The sequence below is a fragment of the Bolinopsis microptera genome, chromosome 9 (assembly GCF_026151205.1).
Source record: "Bolinopsis microptera isolate Bmic1 chromosome 9, MBARI_Bmic_1.0, whole genome shotgun sequence".
In the NCBI taxonomy this organism is placed as follows: Eukaryota; Metazoa; Ctenophora; class Tentaculata; order Lobata; family Bolinopsidae; genus Bolinopsis; species Bolinopsis microptera.
In genome coordinates, this window is record NC_087080.1 from 3,260,038 (window position 1) to 3,280,558 (window position 20,521).

At 39.5% G+C, this 20,521-nt stretch overlaps 2 protein-coding genes across 2 annotated transcripts; both read left to right on the forward strand.

Moving 5' to 3' along the window:
• Window positions 1-7,193: 7,193 nt before the first annotated feature.
• On the forward strand, window positions 7,194-9,004 carry LOC134821041 (uncharacterized). Its single transcript, XM_063831708.1, has 3 exons — window positions 7,194-7,423; window positions 7,731-7,850; window positions 8,004-9,004. Exons 1-3 carry the CDS (start codon window positions 7,219-7,221, stop codon window positions 8,900-8,902), a joined length of 1,224 nt encoding a protein of 407 aa, XP_063687778.1. The 5' UTR covers window positions 7,194-7,218; the 3' UTR covers window positions 8,903-9,004.
• Window positions 9,005-12,189: 3,185 nt separating this feature from the next.
• Window positions 12,190-17,106, forward strand: LOC134821131 (uncharacterized). The gene is made up of 4 exons (XM_063831796.1): window positions 12,190-12,399; window positions 15,736-15,936; window positions 16,116-16,234; window positions 16,404-17,106. Exons 1-4 carry the CDS (start codon window positions 12,219-12,221, stop codon window positions 16,788-16,790), a joined length of 888 nt encoding a protein of 295 aa, XP_063687866.1. The 5' UTR covers window positions 12,190-12,218; the 3' UTR covers window positions 16,791-17,106.
• The last annotated feature ends 3,415 nt before the right edge of the window (window positions 17,107-20,521 follow it).

The window sequence follows — 20,521 nt, forward strand, 5'->3', positions numbered from 1 at the left end:
AGGATGCTCTAGAGACGAAATTCGCCTAGTTCAGTACCTCCTCTCAAATACAAAGCTCAAGCTCTCAAGGTGACGGTCAACAGAGCTGAGTCTGGTGAATTTGTGATTAATATTGGAGCTTACCAGGGAGACAGTCTGGCAGGTAAAGTGTTTACATTGACCCTTGCCGGTGCCCTGAATCACATCAGAGCCGTGATCAGTGTCACGATTCCTAGACCGAACCCCCCAGTCTCTGATAGAGGCCTCCCGTTAGAGTCCGCCTATGCTGACGATGCTGAGCTTCTGAGTGAAGATGGCCAGAGCCTGGTGAAGATACTAGAGATTGCCAGTGACATACTAAAGGATTGGAGTCTCTTTGTTAACGAATCAAAGACGGTGTTTACAAGAGTGTATTTGGCAGAGACAGATGCTTTAGATGCCCATGGCAATAAAATCAGAGGAGATGAAGAGTGGCGAGAGTCAGTGCTATTAGAATCAAAGCTCTGTTCAGAAAGAGATATTGTCAACAGACGCAACAAAGCCAATGTTGCCTTGTACACCTACAAGAAAGTCTGGTTGAATAGTTCTGTTCAGATCAGTGAGAGTAGAAAGCTGAAGCTGTACGAAGCTCAATTGTATAATTGTAGCAGCTTGGCTGCTCCTGAACCGTAATGGCATCTGTCGACGTTCTTCAAAGGAAGCATCTGAGACAGATAAGCAACACCTACGGTTATCAGTAACGAGAACTTATATAAGAGATGTAATGTCAGACCCCTTACTGAAAGGATCAAGAAAGCAAGATGGAAGATGCTTGGGCACGTTCTCAGAAGCGGTGATGACACTCCCGCTTTCTTATCTTTCAGATTTGCATGTTTAGGATGTCTTGACTACAAAGGAAGGAGGGGCAGACCTCGTTCAAATTTATTTGATTTATTATTAAAAGACATTATGATAAAGAACATTATTGTGATTGTGAATAAAAGATTTAGTCTAAGTAATTTCAACGATTTAGTGTACAAAGCTCATGATAGACGATTATGGAGAAGCTATGGGTGAGTCGAGACTACTCCGCCACTCGATTTTACGATTTATTTTCTATTATCTTGTGTTTACTGTATATAGTTGATTAATAAACATCCGTTTACATATAATATAGGTTTTATGAGGTTTTAACAACTAACATTTTTATTTAATTGCCCTTTTCTGTAACATTTGTTTCTGTAAAATAAAAATTTTGAAAATTTATTTTGATAAAGGAGCAAATTTGATATTTTACGCTTCTGAGTCATTCTCCAAATATCGTATGTTTGGTTGTTATTTTGTTATTGTTATATTATGTTCATATTTGTTTTGATTTATTATTATATTTGTTCTTTTGTTGTATCTTTGCATTAGTAATATAATTTTGGTGTTCAGTAATGTTTTAAAATGTTTAGTAAAGTTTTCGTAACTATGTTTATTCAGAACGTTACAGAAGGAATTGATTTAATGTAGTTGGAGGAGTCCTAACTCTCCTCACGTCCGGAAATGGCGTTTTCTCTTGTATCAAACATGAATCACATTCTTGCTTCTCATTTGATCCTGACTTATGATTACATTTATTTTTGGCAACTTTCCGATGAGTTGCAATTTCGTCTCTTAAGGGGCTCTGAAAGGAAATACAACTTGATATTGTGAAGACCTATTGGATATCTTAAGGCAGACTGGCGGTTTTTCAGGTATAATTGTGAAGTTTTACAGTTTAAATAACTTAAAATCTTTTAGATGTTAATTTTTTCATTCAATGATGGCATTATGCCCGTCTTCAGACTATTGTCTATTTTTTTATATTTTTTATCTCACACTTATTTTACTTCGGAGTATTCCAACAGCCACATTTTTACACAAGTGTAACTAGCCAATTACAGGAAGCCGAAGGATTTAATTAGGCCAGTGACGGTTAAGGTAGTGTGTACCATACTTTCTTCGCCCGAGACTTCGCTGCAATGGACAGCTTCTCATTTAACCCTCACACACGATTTCTCGAATATTCGGCTGAGTAGACCGTGGGGCTGCATAGACCACTCAGGATCTTTAGCTGAATGTCGACGACACTCACCCCACGACTAGGCAGGCAGTGGGTTTCGAACTCGCAATCTCACGATTACAAATCCGATTTTCAGATGATTTGGCTCCTCAACAGATACCGACGTACATAACGGTCAATATGTAGTGTAGGTTTACCTGGCCCGTAGGTTACGAATGTGCCCGAGGAGGAAAAAAAAGCAAACTTAAGAAAATTTCTCGGGAACTTAAAAGTTCACCTCAAAACGAAATCTGCACCTATGCACTAGTCTGCCGCTCTGACCAGTCTATGTTAAGTGCCATTCTCGTATAACATCCTTATTATATTTAAATATTATTATTATTATAAAAACAGGATCTTACCGACAAAAATGATTCTTAAAAATACCTTAATGCGGTAAACTGTACCCTTGAAAAAGATTTTCCCAACATCTGTTGCATGCAGCTATATCTTTAATTTCGTTCAATTCATACAAGTTGTCCATTTGCAAACTTCTACTATTTAAATCACTTCTTAAAACCGATAACAAGTTCATTCTAGGTCTCCCCAATCTTCCAATGAATAAATTATCTGATTCAATAGCAAATGAGAGAGCCGTTTGGGCTGGGGTGTTCTCCATACTCCTGAGAATGTGTCCAAACATTTTCCACCGCTGGTGTTCAATACGCTTGGATAACTTTTCAACTTTGTACCTTTCATACAATGCTTTGTTGCTTATCATACCTTTAGGCCATTTGATGTTTAAAATGGACCTGAGGTGTCTACGATGGAGTGTGTCCATTTTCTCCATGGTTGCTTTCTTAGGACTCCAACTATTTGAGTTGTAAATCAATACAGATACAACTTGAGCATCGTATAACCTCAGCTTTCTTTCAAGGGATATTTTCTTACCAGACAGCCAAACTTTTTCAAAGTTCTTAAAAGCAATCTCAGCTAGGATTCTTCTTCTTTGAATGTCCTTCTCAGTACACAGTAAGGAACCTAGTGACTTGTTACTTCTCCATGGTTCGTTATAAGCTAATGGCTGACCGTTTGTATCTTTATCAGATTTTGTCGCTAGGTAGAAGGTACTGAATTCAGTTTTACTTTCATTTACTTGGAGGTTCCAGTCTTTGAGAATCTCCTTCACTGTAGGAAGGAAAATTCTCAGTTTCTCGATGTCCTCGTCAGCAAAGTCACAATCGTCTGAATATTCCCACTCAGTTGGAAAACCTAGTTCTGATACTGGTGGGTTTGGTCTCCCAGATACAGCTCTGAGGTGGTGTAAGGCTGCTGCAAGAATAAGTGTGAATAGCTTTCCAGATAAACTGTCACCTTGAAAGGCTCCGAGTAAACTTTCAAACTCTTCCGACAGTGAGGAGTTAACACGAACTCTAAGGAGAGTATTCGATAGAAGGTATTGAACTAAACGAATGTCGTCCTCCGAACAACCAGCATCTTTCAAAACATTGATGATAGTGTCCCTTTTCACGGTATCAAAAGCTCTACTCATATCAATACCCATTTTGCTAAATGTCCATTTCTTCCTCATTACAACAGATATGAGCATTCTCTGAGCCCACACAATGTCAGAGCAGCTCCTACCTCTCTTGTAAGCACTCTGTCATGGCATGGTGTAGTTATCAATTCTACTCTCAACCCGTTTTAAGGCAATTTGAGTGAGCATCTTCCTCGATCCGTTTAACAGTGTAAGTGGTCTAAGGCTTGTGAGGGGACCCTTAGGTTTACCGGGCTTCTGTAGAGGAGTCACAATACCTTGTCCTATCGAACTTATGTATTTGTTCCCACTAAATGACTCGTTAATTGCCTCAGCATACTTCTCAAAAGTGATTGGATGGGCGTACTTTAAATAATGTAATATTATATGTATATAAAGATATAATACGCTTTGTGAGGGTCTGGCTGACAGTCCATGTTTCAAAGCCATATAGAAGGACTCGACTGTAGCCAGGAACAGTCGTACCTTGACGCATACCAGACTTCCATATCATCTTCATCTGTTGGCAGGCCACCCAAGCCTTAGCTGACCCTTAAGAACTCATTTTTGGAACATCTCTGCCTGATTAATGAATTTTAACCTGTTTCAGAACACCATGTAGCTCAGTTTGAGTTCGAAGAACATCAACAACTATCGATCAGGTGCAGACCTAAAACCAAGATCCACATATATGAAGCTCTGTTCTTCGATCTTACTCCCGAATGCTCTGGTAGGTTAATAAACATATTATTATTATAATTATAAACAGAGTTACAGAGTTAAAAATTCCTGTGCGTGATTTTTTCGTGCGTGGTGTTACCGCGGCGAAATTCTTGTTGTTTAATGAGGAGGTTTTCATTATCTTTCTCTAAAAGTAGAATTATACGCTCATTATCGCTCATTCATCTAACGATTCAGGTAAAGTAATTGAAAACGTTACAACGTCAATTTACAACATGTGTTCCGCTGCGGAACAGTGTCAAGTATACGACCGTATAGAAGCAGACTACAATGTTGCAGATGGCTGTTATTACGAAAGGCTGAATATTACTTTTGGTTGTATAAACGACAGATTGATCAAGTTAACTAGATTGACCAGAGGTACTGGGGCCGACATTGAAGCTTTTACATTCGTGATCGTTTTCTTGGTTATATTTGCGTTGGCCTTTATATTTATATGGTATATGATATACAAGGTCACCAAACAAACAGCTGTAAACAGTGGCACCTACCCACCACCCGAAACCCTTGGCACCTACCCACCAGCCGGATTCAGTGGCACCTACCCAGTACCCACCACCCGCGACCGGTGGCACCTACCCACCAGCCGCATTCAGTGGCACCAACCCAACAGCCGAAACCGTTGGCACCTACCCACCAGCCGCAACTAGTGGCACCTACCCACCAGCTGCAACTAGTGGCACCTACCCACCAGCCACAACCAGTGGCACCTACTCAACATCCGCAACCGGTGGCACCTACCCACCAGCCGCAACTAGAGGCACCTACCCACCAGCCGCAACTAGTGGCACCTACCCACCAGCTGCATTCAGTGGCACCTACTCAACAGCCGCAACTAGTGATACCTACCCACCAGCCGCAACCAGTGAAATCTACCCACCACACGGAACCGTTGGAGGTAGGATATCTAACTTATCTGACCACTCACCACAAAGTTACAATGACCTCCCACCGCCAAGTTACAATGATGTCACCACAAGTGGTGGAGGAACTACTCAACCAATGGCGGCTGGTTTGCAAAAACATCCTCATCAGTAAACAAGATCAACCAGTGTTGACCCAGATGAGGTGATAGAAAACAGTTACAGAGTACGAACTAACGGACTTAATTAAATACTGTTAACAAAATAATAAGTTAATTTTTTATTATTATTAAGCTGATATTAATATTAAGTTATTATTAATAATTAACAAGCACCATGAGAGTAGATGTAGTTGAGTATTTTGATGTGAGTTGAGAGTGCTAGATCTATAATCTCAGTGCTGCTGACTCGGCCTGTTATCAGTATCCACAGCACTTGGAGCACTTTGTCAGAGATTACTCCTTCCATATCGTCCTCTGCCAGTCTGACATTTGTTTCACCAAATTTGTACACAAACTCGACGTGTTGCATCAGAAGGGGCAAATTGAAATAATATTTATTGGAAACAGTACAAATAGTAGATAAAATGAAGGCTCCCGTTCATCACCTTTACAAATATCGTGGATCTATTCTAATTGTGTAAATTAAAATTTGCTATACTTTGCACTGTCGAAATAAAGATTGTAAATGGATAATAATCCCTGTTTTTATAGCAACTCTCTCATTGCAGAACACAAGTCAGAAATATTTAATACCATGACAAATCCAAAGGTCATGTGTTCGTATGGTCAAGTTATGATAATTATTCAGTTTGGAAAGAGAAATTGTAATCAAGGTACGTAACTAAATATTATACAACCATGTTCTCAATTATTATTCTCTGCAACATAAATAGTTATTTTTGATGACACATTATTTGACTATTGAATTTCATTGCATTGATTTAACTGTCCGCTAAATAAAGTACATTATTATCTTGAGACTTTAACCGCCATATCAAACCTTTGTAACATCACATCTCCGGCCCCAAATTATAATTAAAAGTCCATAATTTCCGCCAGGCTTATCTCTGTTTAGAGGTCTGACATTCTGCGCCAAATAAAATAAACTTGTTTATAATTACCTAACGTCAAGGATTAGAAAGTGAGAGATGAAAAAGTGAGATTCCAAAATGTATCGCTTAGAATCTCACATCTATTCACAATTGCTTAGACTATGTAATGTAAATACGAATTTAGAAGATTTATTAAAGATGTGAAATCTATTAAAATCAAATTATTGTATCAGAATTTTAATAATGATGTCTTAAATAAATATGTTAAAAAGTTCATAGAGGCTAATATAAACATCCGTGTACATATAAGTTTTGGGAGGTTTTAAAAACTAACATTTTTATCTAATTGCCCTTTTCTGTAACAATTCTTTCTGTAAATATTATATTTTTTTCTGTAAAATTAAAATTTTGAAAATTTGTTTTGATGAAGGAGCAAATTTGATATTTTACGCTTCTGAGTCATTCTTCAAATATCGTATGTTTTGTTGTTATTTTGTTATTTTGCTATTATGTTATATTATGTTGATATTTGTTTTGATTTATTATTATTTGTTCTTTTGTTGTATCTTTGCATTAGTGTGTAATATAATTTTGGTGTTTAGTAAATTTTGTTTTCGTAGTTATCTTTATTCAGGACGTTACAGAAGGAATTGATTTAATGTAGTTGGAGGAGTCCTAAGTCTCCTCACGTCCGAAAATGGCGTTTCTCTTGTATCAAAAATGAATCACATTCTTGCTTCTCATTTGATCCTGACCTATGATTAGATTAATTTTAGGCAACTTTCCAATGAGTTGAAATTTCGTCTCTTAAGGGGCTCTGAAAGGAAATAAAACTTGACATTGTGAAAACCTATTGGATATCTTAAGCCAGCCAGTATAGTTGTGAAGTTTTAAAGTTTAAAATTAAATAACTTAAAATCTTTTAGATGTTAATTTTTTCATTCTATGATAGCATTATGCCCGTCTTCGAACTATTGTCTATTAGTAATGCACAAATAAGTCACCCATACATGAATTTTAGAGCGTCTGTAGGGATTTCATGGAAATCAGAGCAGCGATCTTATCTGTGATATGTCACATGATTCTATCAGAATCAGCTGATCCGAAGAAGAAGACGACAGAATACATCGGATGTTACAAACATAATAGCACAACGTTTAGATGGGAGAATACAAGCGTCGTGATTAATGTTAACTTTACAACAGATGTATATCAGGAATGTCAAAGTAAAGCAAGAGTGCAAGGTTCGTCAAACATTTACACATATTTTATTTTATTTACAGATTTATTCGCTTTTTCGTTCAATCATGTGTTTTGATTACCTTAATACAAGCTTACACTCTACAGCTGTGTGATTATCTACAGTAATACCCCAATTTAGGTGTAAAATCCGCGATAAATCGGGGTTTTAATTGTTTACAATATGTATGTTGATTGTTGAGCCCTATTTGGGGGAAGGAAATGCCCCCCCCCCCCCCCGGCGCCCTTATTCCTTAAAAACTCATTTTTGGAACATCTCTGCCCGATTAATAAATTTTTAACCTGTTTCAGGACACCATGTAGCTCAGTTTGAGTTCGACGAACATCAACAACTATCGATCAGGTGCAAACCTGAAACTAAGATCAACATATATGAAGCTCTGCTCTTCGATCTTACTCCTGAATGCTTTGGTAGGTTAATAAACATATTTATATTTTATATGTTTATAAAGAGTGTTACCGAGTTACGATTTCCTGTGCGTAACATCTTTTTAGTGTGCAGGTCTTCATTATCTTTCTCTAAAACTAGAATTATACTCCAATCTGATTTAATTATCAATTCAGGTAAAGAAATTGAAAACGTTACAACGTCAATTTACAACATGTGTTCCGCTGCGGAACAGTGTCAAATATACGACCTTATAGAAGCAGACTACAATGTTGCAGATGGCTGTTACTACGAAAGGCTGAATATTACTTTTGGTTGTATGAACGACAGATTGATCAAGTTAACTAGATTGACCAGAGGTACTGATGATCTGAATCCTTTTGATATAATATTATTAGCGTGCAGTCCTCTTTTGACGGTGTGTTGTGTATGCACATGTTATTATGTTAATAAGGAGGACGAGGAGGACACCAACTCAACAGCTGCAACCAGTGGTACCCACTCATCACCTGCAACCAGTGGCACCTGGAGCACCTACTCATACCCATTACCTGCAACCAGAGGTACCTACTCATCACCTGCAACCGGTGGTACCCACTCATCACCTGCAACCGGTGGTACCCACTCATCACCTGCAACCGGTGAAACCCACTCATCACCTGCAACCGGTGGTACCCACTCATCACCTGCAACCGGTGGTACCCACTCATCACCTGCAACCGGTGGTACCCACTCATCACCTGCAACCGGTGGTACCCACTCATCACCTGCAACCGGAGGTACTTACCCATCACCTGCAACCAGAGGTACCTATTCATCATCATCAACCGGAGGTACCCACTCATCACCTGCAACCGGTGGCACCTACCCACCTGCCGCAACCGGTGGAATCTACCCACCACACGGAACCGTTGGAGCTAAGATATCTACCTTATCTGACCACTCTCCGCCAAGTTACAATGATGTCATTGACCTCCCACGGCTCCCACCGCCAAGTTACAATGATGTCACCACAAGTGGTGGAGGAACTACTCTACCAATGACGGCTGGTTTGCAAAAACATCCTCATCAGTAAACAAGATCAACTAGTGTTGACCCAGTTAAATAGATGACTTACCTCACCAAATTGAGGTGATAGAAAACAGTTACGGAGTACGGACTAACGGACTTAATTAAATACTGTACTAACAACATAATAAGTTAATTTTTATTATTATTAAGCTAATATTAATATTAAGTTATTATTAATAATTAACAAGCACCATGAGAGTAGATGTAGTTGAGTATTTTGATGTGAGTTGAGAGTGCTAGATCTATAATCTCAGTGCTGCTGTCTCGGCCTGTTATCAGTATCCACAGCACTTGGAGCACTTTGTCAGAGATTACTCCTTCCTTATCGTCCTCTGCCAGTCTGACATTTGTTTCACAAAATTTGTAAACAAACTGGACGTGTTGCATCCGAAAGTGCAAATTGAAATAATATTTATTGGAAACAGTAAATAGTAGATAAAATGAAGGCTCCCGTTCATCACCTTTACAATATCGTGGATCTATTCTCAATGGGTAAATTAAAATTTGCGACATTATGCGAAATAAAGATTTTAAAAGGAATCCCTGTTTTTATAGCAACTCTCTCATTGAAGAAGACAAGTCAGAAATATTTAATACCATGACAAATCCAAAGGTCATGTGTTCGTATGGTCAAGTTATGATCATTATTCAGTTTGGAAAGAGAAATTGTAATCAAGGTACGTAACTAAATATTTAAATATTACACAACCATGTTCTCAAGTATTATTCTCTGCAACATACATAGTTATTTTTGATGACACATTATTTGACTATTGAATTTCATTGCATTGATTTAACTGTTCGCTAAATAAATTACATTATTATCTTGAGACTTTATACTCCAGTAGCAGGGAGGGGTTGAGTGTGCACTTCGATGGCAGCATTATAGCATTTATTGAAGTTTTCCCTTAAATTTTGCTTCACGTACAACACGATTAATTACAATACCCTATTATTTTCAAGGTTCGTTGTGGGAATTTCCAAGGAAGCTAAATGGATATGGATTGGTTAAGACAACAAATCTACTGTGCACTGTCGACGTCGTTTACGTTTGAATTTGGAAGTAATTTATCTCTGGGGTGAGCATATAATTGGTTTCCCCGCTACCCTAAGCAAGAAATTCCACAGCCCCTTCCCCTTCCCCTCCCATTCCCTACCACCAAAACTCCCGAAATCTTTAATAACTTTCCTACTAAGATATCTGAATCTCGGTCCGCTAAAGGTGGTAGATTGAATGAGCGACAAGTTTGCCGATGCTTGTCTGATCACCATGGTTACGAGATGCAGTTTCAGAATCCAGCCAGTATCAGTCGAAGAGGTATATATTGCTTAACCAATTGAAGTGGCTAGTGCTGCAGTAGTCATTCTTTTGTGTTTCAAGCCTCCTAGGTCTCTAAAATCGAGTAAGATTTATAAGCTGTCGTTTGCAGTGGTCTATTCTTTGGTAGATTGTATTTTATGTTATACTTATAGTTGTAAAACTAGAGGTTATCTCTGTATAACTTATCAGTACCCTTTTCCCAATTGTGACACAGATAACTGTGACACGGATGTGACACGGGTGTGACACGGGTGTGACACGGGTGTGACACAGACAGCTATGATGATGTCAACCAGCTAAAATTATCAACCTGCCAGATTTACCCTTATTTGGATGCCCTTGATAAGTATTTCCAGAGGTTAGGTTTCTTTTCATACGGCTCATCATTTTTAATTCCAACCAATGATTTATAATTCAGTTAAAGATAATTGGATATTGAAAACTTGAAAAAAGGTAAATCAATAATGCTGCTCGTTTCTCAGGACACAATCCGAAATTTAAGCGACGCCTTAAATCCAGCTGAAATGATGGTACCAGCACTTCCTATTTCTGCAATGCCAGGAATCTACTCAGCTCTATTCCACCAGGTGACTAATTCATTGCATGGAATTATTTTTGTTTGGGTTTAGGGTTCTTTTGTGATAGTGTAAACGCGACAACTAGCGCTGGATGGCGGCAACTAGTGCTATCCAGCGCTAGTTGTTATCCAGCGCTGGATAACAACTAGCGCTGGATAGCGCTGGTTGTCGCCATCCAGCGCTAGTTGTCGCGTTTACACTATCGCAAAAGAACCGGGTTGGTTAAAGTGCCTACTTGCTATACGTTGTAATTGTATATATTTTATTACAGAAACGATAATTCGGACTAAGACACTGTTTAATAGCTATGTTTACGCGATTTTGTGAAAAGGTCTCTCTTTGTATCTGGCCGATATAGTTACAATTTATATTTCCACTGTTTTAGATCAAGATGTTCCTGTGTTTCAATAATTATTTTGTTAACATGTATATTATGTGTTTCTCTGATTTTTTTCTTATATAGTTATATCAATTTGTGTTAAACCACTAAAATATAAAATTAAAAACAAAATATTTCTTACGATGGTGATATGAAGAAGAATTAAATCAAAATCCTAATTCCAGAAAATCATAAATTCCTAAAACAATTAAAATAAAAGTTTTTCCATTGGATTTCTTTTTACATAATAACCCATATCTACTTCTCATAACCATATTATGTTCATTGGTTTGTACCTCCTTATATGGGCATCACGTGCTTAATCAAATTACAGAACACAAGTCAGCTCCTAATGTCCGGGATTGGTTTTCTTGGAAAATTAACATCGATGTTATCACATCAGCTAACAAAATTAACAAATTACGAACTTAAAAGTTGAACATGAAAATTCATATTATCTTTTATATTGGGCCGTGTTTTAACTGTTATATGATCAGTGCACTGTAATAGGTACATGTAATGAAACTACATACTAATATGATACTGTGACTAAGCTGCTACTATAGCAACGGGCAGATCACCAAGTATTCATAAGCCCTCCTATCTTATTGTGCACACACCGTTATGTTTTCCTGCTTAACAAAGTCAAAAGTTGCTATTCCAGTCTTTAATTTAAGTTTTGAGAACATGAAATTTTACTGTTTGTCTCCACAGCCTAACATGAACAATACGATCTTACATCATTGATATTTTATAAGCATGTAATTGTGCCAGTAACGTAATGTGTACAGCAACAGGCAGTCATTACTTCATGAGCTCTCTCTCTCTCTCTCTCTTTCTTTGCTTTTTAAATTTTGACGTAATCAATTTTATGTTTCGGTTAGAGTATTCTTCCTTCATAATACTCCTTCATAATTCTCTTTAATCGAATGTTCATTATTATCACATCTTCGATTGTTTTGCTTTAATTATGTAGAAAGCCTTTCTTGATTCGTTGTAGATTCGATTGTTGCAGATTTTTGGATAAACTAGACTCAATACAATGATTAAAAGGAGGGTGACCAGTAGAAACTATGAAGATAGCAGGACTGAATGTGAAATGAGGCAGATGGAAAGGAAGCACGTGATGCTGTCCTACCAGTGGGATTCTCAGGAAATAGTACTGAGGGTCTACAACAGCTTAACATCACTAGGGTACCGGGTCTGGATGGATATTATGGGAGGTAAGGGTTTACTATATCAATATCCATAAATTTCACCTCAAAAATAGGTATAAATCAAAACGATTTAGTAAGTGAGCCGTACATTAACCGTTTTATGGTTCATTCACTTAAGGTTTTTTATATATAAAAGTAAAACTTCTAAGACGCCACCTGGCAGTATTTTGTGTAGGGTATTTTCTACCGCACTTAATTCAGCTGATAACACCTACTTATCTGTGACCATATACATACCACGTTAGATTTGTTTGGAGAGGCGAATCATACACAGTTTAACTTTAGGCTCTTAAATTCTTCGAATAAAATATCATCTTTAGAGAACTTCCTCAAATTATTTGTTAAATAGTCGTGTTGAAAGTATTAAAACACACACACACACCAGGTATAAGCGGAGGTAACATATTCGCCAGCATGGCACTTAACACACACACACCAGGTATAAGCGGAGGTAACATATTCGCCAGCATGGCACTTAACACACACATACCAGGTATAAGCGGAGGTAACATATTCGCCAGCATGGCACTTAACACACACACACCAGGTATAAGCGGAGGTAACATATTCGCCAGCATGGCACTTAACACACACACACCAGGTATAAGCGGAGGTAACATATTCGCCAGCATGGCACTTAACACACACATACCAGGTATAAGCGGAGGTAACATATTCGCCAGCATGGCACTTAACACACACACACCAGGTATAAGCGGAGGTAACATATTCGCCAGCATGGCACTTAACACACACATACCAGGTATAAGCGGAGGTAACATATTCGCCAGCATGGCACTTAACACACACACACCAGGTATAAGCGGAGGTAACATATTCGCCAGCATGGCACTTAACACACATACACCAGGTATAAGCGGAGGTAACATATTCGCCAGCATGGCACTTAACACACACATACCAGGTATAAGCGGAGGTAACATATTCGCCAGCATGGCACTTAACACACACATACCAGGTATAAGCGGAGGTAACATATTCGCCAGCATGGCACTTAACACACACACATACCAGGTATAAGCGGAGGTAACATATTCGCCAGCATGGCACTTAACACACATACACCAGGTATAAGCGGAGGTAACATATTCGCCAGCATGGCACTTAACACACACATACCAGGTATAAGCGGAGGTAACATATTCGCCAGCATGGCACTTAACACACACATACCAGGTATAAGCGGAGGTAACATATTCGCCAGCATGGCACTTAACACACAGTACACACATACCAGGTATAAGCGGAGGTAACATATTCGCCAGCATGGCACTTAACACACACACACCAGGTATAAGCGGAGGTAACATATTCGCCAGCATGGCACTTAACACACACACACCAGGTATAAGCGGAGGTAACATATTCGCCAGCATGGCACTTAACACACACATACCAGGTATAAGCGGAGGTAACATATTCGCCAGCATGGCACTTAACACACACACATACCAGGTATAAGCGGAGGTAACATATTCGCCAGCATGGCACTTAACACACACACATACCAGGTATAAGCGGAGGTAACATATTCGCCAGCATGGCACTTAACACACACACACCAGGTATAAGCGGAGGTAACATATTCGCCAGCATGGCACTTAACACACACACACCAGGTATAAGCGGAGGTAACATATTCGCCAGCATGGCACTTAACACACACATACCAGGTATAAGCGGAGGTAACATATTCGCCAGCATGGCACTTAACACAGACATACCAGGTATAAGCGGAGGTAACATATTCGCCAGCATGGCACTTAACACACACACATACCAGGTATAAGCGGAGGTAACATATTCGCCAGCATGGCACTTAACACACACATACCAGGTATAAGCGGAGGTAACATATTCGCCAGCATGGCACTTAACACACATACACACCAGGTATAAGCGGAGGTAACATATTCGCCAGCATGGCACTTAACACACACACACCAGGTATAAGCGGAGGTAACATATTCGCCAGCATGGCACTTAACACACACATACCAGGTATAAGCGGAGGTAACATATTCGCCAGCATGGCACTTAACACACACACACCAGGTATAAGCGGAGGTAACATATTCGCCAGCATGGCACTTAACACACACACACACCAGGTATAAGCGGAGGTAACATATTCGCCAGCATGGCACTTAACACACACACACACCAGGTATAAGCGGAGGTAACATATTCGCCAGCATGGCACTTAACACACACACACACCAGGTATAAGCGGAGGTAACATATTCGCCAGCATGGCACTTAACACACACATACCAGGTATAAGCGGAGGTAACATATTCGCCAGCATGGCACTTAACACACACACACCAGGTATAAGCGGAGGTAACATATTCGCCAGCATGGCACTTAACACACACACATACCAGGTATAAGCGGAGGTAACATATTCGCCAGCATGGCACTTAACACACACATACCAGGTATAAGCGGAGGTAACATATTCGCCAGCATGGCACTTAACACACACACACCAGGTATAAGCGGAGGTAACATATTCGCCAGCATGGCACTTAACACACACACACACACCAGGTATAAGCGGAGGTAACATATTCGCCAGCATGGCACTTAACACACACACACCAGGTATAAGCGGAGGTAACATATTCGCCAGCATGGCACTTAACACACACATACCAGGTATAAGCGGAGGTAACATATTCGCCAGCATGGCACTTAACACACACACATACCAGGTATAAGCGGAGGTAACATATTCGCCAGCATGGCACTTAACACACACATACCAGGTATAAGCGGAGGTAACATATTCGCCAGTATGGCACTTAACACACACACATACCAGGTATAAGCGGAGGTAACATATTCGCCAGCATGGCACTTAACACACACATACCAGGTATAAGCGGAGGTAACATATTCGCCAGTATGGCACTTAACACACACACATACCAGGTATAAGCGGAGGTAACATATTCGCCAGCATGGCACTTAACACACACACACACCAGGTATAAGCGGAGGTAACATATTCGCCAGCATGGCACTTAACACACACATACCAGGTATAAGCGGAGGTAACATATTCGCCAGTATGGCACTTAACACACACACATACCAGGTATAAGCGGAGGTAACATATTCGCCAGCATTGCACTTAACACACACATACCAGGTATAAGCGGAGGTAACATATTCGCCAGCATGGCACTTAACACACACACACCAGGTATAAGCGGAGGTAACATATTCGCCAGCATGGCACTTAACACACACACATACCAGGTATAAGCGGAGGTAACATATTCGCCAGCATGGCACTTAACACACACACACCAGGTATAAGCGGAGGTAACATATTCGCCAGCATGGCACAGAGCATCGAGAAGAGCAGTGCTCTAGTGTGCTTCATGACTGAGGGCTACGAGAGGTCGTCTAATGGGGAGAAGGAGTTGACGTACGCGGACAATACGAGTGTCAGGATTATACCGTGTTTGTTGCAGGAGAGAGTGGGGGGAGGAGAACCTTATAAACCGACTGGTATTAAACATATAATAATGAATCAAATAATGCAACGCCAACGTTGTGTAATTCTATCACATAATTATGATAATTGTGATTTTGAATCGATCCCAAAGAGTTAAGAGATTAAGTAAAGTTAATTTCTTTTGGAAATAAGTAATACCGACTTAGAGATATGACAGAGTTCTTCTTCTCAGGCTGGCTTGGATTTCTTAGATCTAACTTACTGTACGTTGATTTCACGAAGGCTGAATCAGACGAAGAGGTTTATGATAAAGCAATCGAGGACCTCGTCAAACAGATGAACTTTTACATGGTGCGCTTTCTGTTCCGCAAATTGCAAATCAAAAACAAACTGTGAAATGAAATTATGGATGATAAGATTTTAAAAATATGACTATTATGAAACTAATTTGTTTTGTGGGTATATTGTTCATAAAATTATTGGCCACGATAAGTTTACCAATTTAACCATATTTTTCCAGATAATTCCTAATATAACTGGAACAGAAGCACAAGAAAGGATCTTAAACTCGAGTTCATCACCTACAGCTGACTTCCAAACAGCTGACTTCCCTACAGCCATCATATCAAACCCACTATTATCCCACTTTACCCAAGAAAGGGATCCAACCTGCACAGGACCCATGACAGCGCTGAGACTCAGTATAGAATCCATACCACAGCACATTGTGAGGCAAGTTCGCAGACAATTCAGTCGCTCTAGATCAGGGTCAGACAGCGTGTCGTCAAATTCTGCGGGTGGTGGAGGGGAGATAAGGGACCAGTCTGACAGTGGCTCTAGTCTGAGTACTGTGTCTGAACCTAGTTTAGATGAACAATATTCTCACCTTGGTAGTGCTCCTCCGTGAGACGTCATACGAGAATATTAATCATGTATTTGTTTATTGATGAAAGATAAAGGATATAATTTTTAAGGGGAAGGATCAGTGGGAGAGAAAAAGGAAAGGGAGAGGAAATAAGGGAGAGGGCAGTTACTTCTGCCTCTACTATTAGTTTATACTCATTATGCCTTGATATTTTTGAGATTTGATTCGTGAGTCTGAACAGAAATCTGAAGCACCTAGCGTTGACGTAAGTTCATGCTTCGAATGATATTATGTAAATATTAAATGAGATTTTAGATATATAATGAGATATTTTACCGTCAAAATGATGAAACCTATACCATTGTTGACCTCATATTTTCGTTACAACAGCTCTATACTCTACTTTCGTCACCTCGTACCTCCATACCTCGCGCTCGAAGCATTGCTTCACTGTCTCCACTCTCCAGTAGTTTATTCCCTTTATTAAAATATAGTCTTTAAAATAGCATTATTTAATTATCAACTTTGTTATCTAATACAATACTGGTACTCGAAAGTGCAAGAATGACATCAGGTGCAAATCATCTGTAAATAGATCAATCTAGATCACGAGACCGTTTAACGGCTGCTGTGTAGTTGTAGTGTGTATGAACCGTTGCTTACGTGATTTGAAAAGACCTTAATGATCCAGAATATTACTTCATCCGACACCATGTGGTTCCATTTGGATCCATAAGATTTTGAAATTTTTCTCTTTTAAGAGATTCAGATCATAAGTATGAGACTAAGGACTAATGATGTTAAATGAGCTCGGTCTGACACGTGTTTGTAAAGACATAAACAGTTGGATCCCTTGAGGAATCCCTCAAAATCCCTCAAAATCGCCCAACACCCTCGCAGTAAGGCGATAATTGTTCATGATCTTAGATCTTAATATTATGACAATCATTTATAATAGCTACAAACCACTTGAACACCTGTTATCACGACCACATGCAGCATGCTCAGTCCAGCATATAACTACCAGTAATCAGCCTTGCTATTTAGAACATTCATGAAATCTGCTATTTGTGGTTCAGTTTTTGTTTTAAAATATTTTATTTTTGATCTAAGCAGCATTGTGCTGCTGTACTTTGCTCGACAGAGTAACGTAAATCTAACAGTAACGGTATAATTAGATACTTGATTTTTATATCTTTCTGACACACATCATAACATAGGATTAAAAGTAAGTCTAAACAATGAAAGTAAACGACGAGAGTTTTACAAACCTAACTGTATTGGCTGATGCTCTCGGGCTTAGCAGCACTGAATACTCGATACTCTCAACCTCACTCAGCATATACTTCATCTTAATAATAATTCTTGGTGGAATTGGAAACTCCCTCGTCATCTACGGAGTATGGAAGCACAACGCCCTCAAAATGGAGAAGAGAAGTGTTCTAGCCCTACTGAGTGTGGCATTTGCTGACCTTGCATGTGTTGTGGTGTTCTACTTCCCTCGACTTACCACTCTTCTGGGTGGGAGGTGGGTTTTAGGAACGAAGTTTTGTTATTCCACACTCATGAGGTGGACTGAGATCCCGTGTGAGCAGAACTTCATAGCACTGCTGTCCTGTCACAGAGCATATCTTATATGGAAACCACTCCGAGGCGGCATCCCTACCACCGTAATGAGGAACCTCCTTATCCTTATTTGCGTGTATTTCCCCCTCACGTATACTCTGGAAACTGTGCTGATTGACGGGCCACTGCTCAAGTTTGAGCCATCAATGTTTGATTGCGAGATTGATGTGACGCAGATAAAGAGCTCTTCAGCTAAATTCATACCATACCGAGGATTTATCCAAACCTTTCTCCCGCTTATCGCTATCATCCTAGCAAACGTCCTAATTCTTGCTTTTATGGGGAAAGCTGGACACCTTCGACGATTCCGTGCGGTAAAAACTGTATCGATAGTTTGTTGGACATTTCTGGTGAGTTATATTCCCTGTATGGCACTGTGGATATTGAAGGGTTTATCAGCAACAAATACCATACCCACACCGAGCAGTCAGGTGTTTATCGGACTGAGGATAGCCACCATCATGTCAATAGCTATCAACATCGTGGCAAACCCCGTTATTTATTTCTACACCAACGAGAAGTTTGCTTTCTTCATCCGAGAGCTGTTGAGGGGGGATGTGAGGGAGTTTGGGAGGAATTGGCAGAACCACGTGAATCAGGTTTCGAGTCCAACAACAGGAAACACGACTAACGCAATGCCATTGCAAATAGTTACTTCAATCGTAAGGCTAACTGGCTAAGTCAACGCCGACCCTAAGAAACTATGCCTGCCCTAAACACGCCCGTAGAACGACTAACATAAAACTCTAAATTAACGTTTTCTCTGACAAGTGGTTGTAAAAAAGGATGATGATTAATCACTCTACACTCGACTGTCACGTTTTGAAGATGAAATTTCCAGGACCGACATTTTACAGTTCAGAAAATTTCATATTTGAAAATGGGACATGATTTTGAAAATACAACTTTTTGTTTTGTTAAGCTTTCTGCTGTGGACTTCCTCCGACCGAAATCAAACTTCCAGCACCTCAATCGTGCCATTTGGTATCTACTGTTGACTTATTAATTGGTTGCGGGTGAAAAAATTAATCAAAACTGTAAAATTTCGGTCCTCGAAATTTCATCTTCAAAAACTGAAAATGGGACACAGATTGGGACGATATTATTTTGCAATTTTATTCGGGATTTTGACCCTCAGTACCTTAATTTGGTTTTATACCATCATCAATTAACTGACTAATTGGTTTCTGGGCAACAAATTCATCCAATTTGTCAAATTTGTGTTCAGAAAATTTCATATTTGAAAATGGGACAGGATTTTGAAAATACAACTTTTTGTTTTGTTAAGCTTCTGCTGTGGGCTTCCTCCGACCGAAATCAAACTTCCAGCACCTCAATCGTGCCATTTGGTATCTATTGTTGACTTTTTAATTGGTTGCGGGTGAAAAAAATCAATCAAAACTGTAATATTTAGGTCCTCGAAATTTCATCTTCAAAAACTGAAAATGGGACACAGATTGGGACAATATGATTTTGCAATTTTATTCGGGATATTGACTCCCATAGGGCCTGTCGTGATATCATGGATCGCTTAGGTTCCACCAGGATCTGGTAGTCCTCATAATTCTGCGGCCTCTATGTTTCGTCATCTCGCACAACTCTTTAAGAATCTTGTGGATTTGGCATGTGAAAATTTGCAGCCTTCCAGACATTGATTGGGTTAACGAGGTGTCGTACGTCACCTCAAGATCGGGTGACAGGGGGCTGACCAGGCCAGAACCCAATTGATTGGGTCTTAGGTCACGTGATTATGAGCCTGAGGTCACGTGACTATGACGTCACCAGACCTTCCTCTCCGTTTCCCGCTCATTGGACCAGGTGAGCTTGCATGCATGTGAATGTGGGTGTAAGTATAGCTGTACTGTAGTTTATACCTAATTAAACCCCTATAGAAACCGAAAATTTATTTTCTGGCAGAAAGCTAGAAATTTACCAAAATATCGTCATTGTTTTAAATTTATTTTGATGACCATTCCTGACCTAAAATCGCACGAGAAATCGATTAAACTTGGTTTCAGAACTCAACAATGCTTCCTTATGCCTTAAAATCCATGTTTTATCAATACAATCAACATCTCGATCATGTAGTTAAACTTATTACTTAACGGATTCAAGTATAGTTACGCGGTAGACAAACTAAAACAAAA